At 41.5% G+C, this 6420-nt stretch overlaps 1 protein-coding gene across 2 annotated transcripts in view; it reads left to right on the plus strand.

Annotated features, from left to right (window-relative positions):
- LOC133614464 (diacylglycerol kinase delta) overlaps positions 1–6420 on the plus strand; it is a 47442-nt gene that overhangs the window by 21178 nt on the left and 19844 nt on the right. For both annotated transcript variants that reach the window (XM_061972441.2, XM_061972442.2), the window contains 8 exons: positions 30–327; positions 397–540; positions 3659–3787; positions 3908–4007; positions 4085–4195; positions 4271–4367; positions 4473–4580; positions 4729–4842. In XM_061972441.2, the coding sequence (XP_061828425.1) occupies positions 30–327; positions 397–540; positions 3659–3787; positions 3908–4007; positions 4085–4195; positions 4271–4367; positions 4473–4580; positions 4729–4842 (1101 nt within the window). The remainder of the gene's footprint in view (positions 1–29; positions 328–396; positions 541–3658; positions 3788–3907; positions 4008–4084; positions 4196–4270; positions 4368–4472; positions 4581–4728; positions 4843–6420) is intronic.

Genomic DNA, 6420 nt, shown 5'->3' on the forward strand with positions numbered 1-6420 from the left:
TGAAGCTGGAGTGAAGGTGTGTGTCCCAGTGTGTGGTCCTCAAGGAGAAGCTGGACCTGCTGCTCAAAACGCTCAACGACGAGTCGCACGCGTCCTGTCTCCTCCCGCCGGCTCCGCCCCCCACCATCGCCGAGGAGCAGGAAGAGGGCGAGGGCTTCATCATTCCCGTCCTCACTCCTCAGAGCCGGACGCCACCCGACTCCACCCCCTGCTCCCCCCGACCCTGCGCCTCCGCGGCGGCCATTTTTAAGCCCAGAGAGCAGCTGATGCTGCGCGCCAACAGCCTGAAGAAAGCCATCCGTCAGATCATCGAACACACCGAGAAAGGTACCCGTCATATCGACACCGGCCTCCGTCCCGCTTGACTTTCTTCTCTTTTTGCGCCCTTTCCGCCAGCCGTGGACGAGCAGAACGCGCAGACCCAGCCCGTCTTCTCGCTGGCCGCCGTCAAGGTGGAAGGGCTGGTGGAGGAAGACGAGGACGAGGAAGACAAGGTGTCACTGCAGTCGTACGGCGCCAAACTCAGCAGCGCTCGCAGAGGTCAGTGTCTACGCCTATTTGGACCCTAAGGTCATCCTAGGGCGGTCTGAGTGAGGTCATGTGAGTAGAATTGAGGATGAAGTCTTTATTCTATACCAGTGCTTTTCAACCTTTTTTGAGCCAAGGCACATTTTTTGCGTTGAAAAAATCCGGAGGCACACCACCAGCAGAAATCACTAAAAACGAAACTCAGTTGACAGTAAAAAGTCGTTGTCGCAATTGTTGGATATGACTTTAAAGCATAACCAAGCATGCATCAATATAGCTCTTGTCTCAAAGTAGGTGTACTGTCACCACCTGTCACATCACACCCTGACTTATTTGGAGTTTTTTGCTGTTTTCCTGTGTGTAGTGTTTTACTTCTTGTCTTGCGCTCATATTTTGGTGGCTTTTCCTCTTTCTTTGAGCGATATTTCCCGCATTCTACTTTGTTTTAGCAATCAAGAATATTTCAGTTGTTGTTATCCTTCTTTGTGTGGACATTGTTGATTGTCATGTCATGTACATTGTGGACGCCGTCTTTGCTCCGCAGTAAGTCTTTGCTGTCGTCCAGCATTCTGTTTTTGTTTACTTTGTAGCCAGTTCAGTTTTAGTTTCGTTCTGCATAGCCTTCCCTTAGCTTCAATGCCTTTTCTTAGCGGCACTCACCTTTTGTTTATTTTTGGTTTAAGCATTAGACACATTTTTACCTGCACGCTGCCTCCCGCTGTTTGCGACATCTACAAAGCAATTAGCTACTTGCTGCCACCTACTGATATGGAAGAGTATTACACGGTTACTCTGCCGAGCTCTAAACAGCACCGACACTCAACAACAACACATCATTTGCAGACTATAATTACTGGTTTGCAAAAAATATTTTTAACCCAAATAGGTGAATTTAAATAATCTCCCACGGCACACCAGACTGTATCTCACAGCACACTAGTGTGCCGCGGCACAGTGGTTGAAAAACACTGCTCTATACAAACAATACCAATACCAGCGCCGGAGACGGGACGGAGCTGCCTAAAGCCCGGATTATGTTCTTAAAACGGTCGCTCTCCTCATGATTTTTTTTGTGGCAAATATCGAAACCGAAAGTTAACTTGGCGCACGTACACTCTTGTCAACTCTCCGAACACCATTCAAACTAGAGGGGATAATGTGTGTGTGCGTCTAGCTCAGAAACAGGGTGAGATTGTTTTGATCGCCCCACATCATTTTATATGGCCCGTAAACGCCTGGAAATAATATGCGTCAAAGTACTTTATTTTTTCTGACGGAAAAAAAATACATGTATCGCTTGTCTTTCAAACTTGAATAGTGTCTCATAAGGGTGCAACCTATAGTCAACATTGTCGACAATAACATTTGTCGCCGACAATTATATTTGTCGACAATAGTCGTGACGTCATCTCACGTATTTTTCCGGGTGCAAGCGGGTCCACACCTCCACTCGCAAAAACATGGTGAGTGATAACATGTCAAGTGTGAGAATATTTCCTCTTTTTCTTGTTAAAAACCTGACTTCCTTGCTCATTTTGTAAAGCAGACCTTGTTTTTATGGCATGGGATTTTTCCGTCTATAGTCGGAAATCTGTCTTTTTCTATCTCCTGTAAAAATATAAAAACATTTTTTCGTTTTCTTAATTTTTTTCTGATCTACAATGTGTTAAAATCTTGATCCATCTCTTTGCCATACCTGCCAACAATTACGGTTTTCCCGTACTGAGTACGGTTTTTGTTAATCCAGTGGTAAGAACTACAGTTGTGGGCGGCATAGCTCGGTTGGCAGAGTGGCCGTGCCAGCAACTTGAGGGTTCCAGGTTCGATTCCCTCTTGTTAGCTAGCTAGCAAGGTACACTGCAAAAACTGAAATCTAAGTAAGATTAAATATCTCAAATAAGGGTGATATTTGCTTATTTTCTGTCTGATAGGATAATTCTTCTCACTAAGCAGATTTTATGTTAGAGTGTTTTACTTGTTTTAATTTACAATTTGCAATGCTGCAGAAAAAGACACTTTAACAAACGCGTACGTACAGAGACAGGTATACCAATGTGGAGGTATCACACCTACAATGGCGGATGCGTGCACATTTTCGGGACTTATGCAGATCCCAAATACACAACGGCAGGTATCAATGGGTAAGAAAAGTTGGTTTTGCATAATATTGTAAAACAAAACGCCAGATAATGTCTGCTAATAGGTGCCACATTTTGGGGTTCTTATACACACACACACCATAATAATACCGTATGTTGAAGCACAGTACGTCTGACTACGGTAGCCGTAATGCTCTGACAATCCATCAAGCGGTGCGTTGTCGTTGCTCACCAAAGTCGTACTGGAACACTTTGACAGATTTTTGTGTGTAATGTTCTATATTCTCAATGAAACATCGAAATGTTGGTTTCGCTAGCGCCATTTATTGAACAGGCGTCAACCTCAGTCCACACGTATCTCTTATGTGTGCTTGCCATCTACTGGTCACACTTATCATTACACCATGTACCAAATACGATTGCTTTGAGGTCGGTAAGCACAACCAGAATTAATACTGTTATTGTCTGAAAAATACAGTATTTGTTTGACTTATGATTTCAAAGCAAATTAGCCATCAGATGATACACTGTCAAAATGACAATACATTTTGCGGGAAAATTCTTGCCAATGAGCTGAATTTTTTTTTACCGTAATTTAAATGGAAAAGCAGTGCCACTTTTATTTTTTTTTACTGTAAAATTCTGCAAACTGAGCTGCCATTTTGTTCACCATAAAAAAAAAACTGTGGAACCGTTTTTCCATTGACATTAATACACTGTAAAAGCAACAACCGTAGATTGTATGGTAATTATGTTGTACTCTTTCTCCATTCACAGTAATATGCTGTAAAAAGACTGCAACTGTTATTCGTCTACAGATATTTTGGAGTGTTTGTTAAAAAATAATGCTTAGGCAACTATGTAATAATATCATTTATATTTACATTACTTACTCTTGCAAGTGGCCCTCATTAAAAACAAGCTGGACAAGGAAGGAGCATATTCCTCTAACACGTTATTAACGACAAATGTCCACACGACGCTTATTTGGCCGTCACTGAATTGTGTCTTGTGTGTGCGTGTGTGTGCAGCCATTAAAACGCCCTGTGAGAGGCTGATGAGTAAAGGGAGCCTATCAATGGGCAGCTCCACATCACTTCCTGTCCACACAGGAAGTAGAGACAACATGCCAATGCTCAACACTAAGATCCTTTATCCTGGTGAGATGCTTTGCTGTGGCCCTCTTTTTCAGTCAGCCTTTGTGTTGTAACTCTGTGTGTGTGTGTGTGTGTGTGTGTGTGTGTGTGTGTGTGTGTGTGTGTGTGTGTGTGTGTGTGTAGCCCTCAGAGCAGGTGTGTCAGCTTCTCTGTCAAGCAATTCCGTCATCAGTCGGCTGCTCGTCAACGACGAGTCCTTCACATCATGTGACCCTGACAACTTGTAAGAGATTCTATATGACGACGCTTATGACCTGATGTCTCTGGAACTGTGTGTGTGTCTGTGTGTGTGTGTGTCAGGGAGTGCTACACGGAGAAGTGTGTGATGAACAACTACTTTGGGATTGGACTGGATGCCAAAATTTCTCTGGACTTCAACAACAAGAGAGATGAACATCCTGAGAAGTGCAGGTAGTCGCAGTGGAGACTTTGCAACGGAACCATTGCAGCCACGTTGTGTGACTGTAAATGTGTGTGTGTGTGCAGGAGTCGCACAAAGAACATGATGTGGTATGGAGTTCTGGGAACCAAAGAGTTGCTGCACAGAACCTACAAGAACCTAGAACAGAAAGTTCTGCTGGAGGTTAGACAGATTCATCAGGATCTCAACTTTCCTGTGTGTGGTTTTATCAGTGTGTGTGTGTGTGTGTGTGTGTGTGTGTGTGTGTGTGTGTGTGTGTGTACGCAGTGTGACGGGCGTCCCATTCCCCTCCCCAGCCTCCAGGGCATCGCCGTGTTGAACATTCCAAGTTACGCTGGAGGAACCAACTTCTGGGGCGGAACCAAAGAGGACGACGTGAGAACGTCCATTTATGTCTCTCTCTAATTGTCTCTCGCTCACCTCAGTGTGTGTGTGTGTGTGTGTGTGTGTGTGTGTGTGTGTGTGTGTGTGTGTGTGTGTGTGTGTGTGTGTGTGTGTGTGTGTGTGTGTGTTGTCGTCACAGACGTTCACCGCTCCGTCTTTTGATGACAAAATCCTGGAAGTGGTGGCCGTGTTTGGCAGCATGCAGATGGCCGTATCCAGAGTCATCAACCTGCAACACCACCGCATTGCACAGGTGTGTGTGTGTGTGTGTGTGTGAGACTTTCAGTCCAAGGTCTGTCTGACCAGGAACGGAAAATGAACTCCATTACTTTAAATGTTAATTGTTGTGTACAAGAATAATAATAAATAATAATAGATTTTATTTGTAAAAAGCACTTTACATTGAGTAAACAACCTCAAAGTGCTACAGTGTATTAAAAAAATTAAATTAAATTAAAAAGATAATTAAAAAAATTAAAAACTAGAACAGCCAAATAGCTAAAACTTGTATGCATATATCTAAAAAAAAAAAGGCTTTTTTTTTTTTAAAAGAAGGGTTTTTAAGCATTTTTTAAAAGCATCCACAGTCTGTGGTGCCCTCAGGTGGTCAGGGAGAGCGTTCCACAGACTGGGAGCGGCACAAGAGGGTTCACTCTGTGCATCGCTCTGAGCGCGTGTATTATTTAACAGTGGAACAAACTGAGCGCAGTGAGCCCTCTTTGCAGTTATCCACAATCTTTGTGCCGGTGGACAGAGAGCCTGGCCGCTAGCTTACACGAAGAAGTTCCGCCAAGTAACATAAATTAAGAGGAAAAAATAGGATTACAAAAGCCAAATGTCCCCTTGTGGTAATACTTTTCAGCTTCAAATGGGATGGGCAATATGAGCCCATCAACACGGATGACAGCAGCGAGAATGCCGTGATTCCCGACTGGGGAAAAAAATGCACTTTAAGATGTTCAATGTGTATATAAGTTGCATTTTTGCTTACAGAAATGAGTCCACTGTATTTGTTTATTTATTTAGGATAACTAAAAGTTATTAACAATTACAGTACCCAGGTAAACACGTACTACTAGCATTATTCATATATATTATGATTACATTACTGTAGGGGCTGAACTTTTCCCACTGAGGCCCACACACTGAAAAATGAAAGCTTTTTGATATTTTTCATTTTCAAAACCAATACAATATTTATTGCTCCCCCTCAGTTTTGGTGAACGTTAAAGGTCCCGGGGACCCAAAAGGGTCTCAGTCATTTAAGTGTTAAAAATAAATCACATAGTATTTTTTTATTTTTTTATTTCTACGCTAAAATATCTAGATCTACTTCAGATCTATCTGACATTACGTTTACATTTTTTTATGTTTTATGCCCTTTTTGTCAATGAAAATCCAGTTTTTTATAGCAAAAACAAAAAATGTATTAAATGAAAATAAATAATTAAAATATTTCCCTTCAAAAATGTTCAAAATAGAATATTTGATGTGAAGTAATTGGAGTGTTAAATATGTAAATAATTCATAATATTGTTTTTGATTCATTATTATTTGTTGAACAATGACCGTTTAAAAATAAAAGTCAGACTAAAGGTCCCCACTTATTAAAGTGTTAAAAATAAGTCATATATCAATATATATTATTTTTACTTTCAACGCTAAACTATCTAGATCAACTTCAGATCTATCTGGTGACTTAAAATTGTAATTTTCTTTATGTTTAATGCCCTTTTGGTCAATGAAAACCCTGTTTTTTATAGCAAAAACAAAACAACAAAAAAACGATTAATAACAATATTTCCCCTCAAAAATGTTCAAAATAGAATAT

This window comes from Nerophis lumbriciformis, linkage group LG17, assembly GCF_033978685.3.
Source record: "Nerophis lumbriciformis linkage group LG17, RoL_Nlum_v2.1, whole genome shotgun sequence".
Classification (NCBI taxonomy): domain Eukaryota; kingdom Metazoa; phylum Chordata; class Actinopteri; order Syngnathiformes; family Syngnathidae; genus Nerophis; species Nerophis lumbriciformis.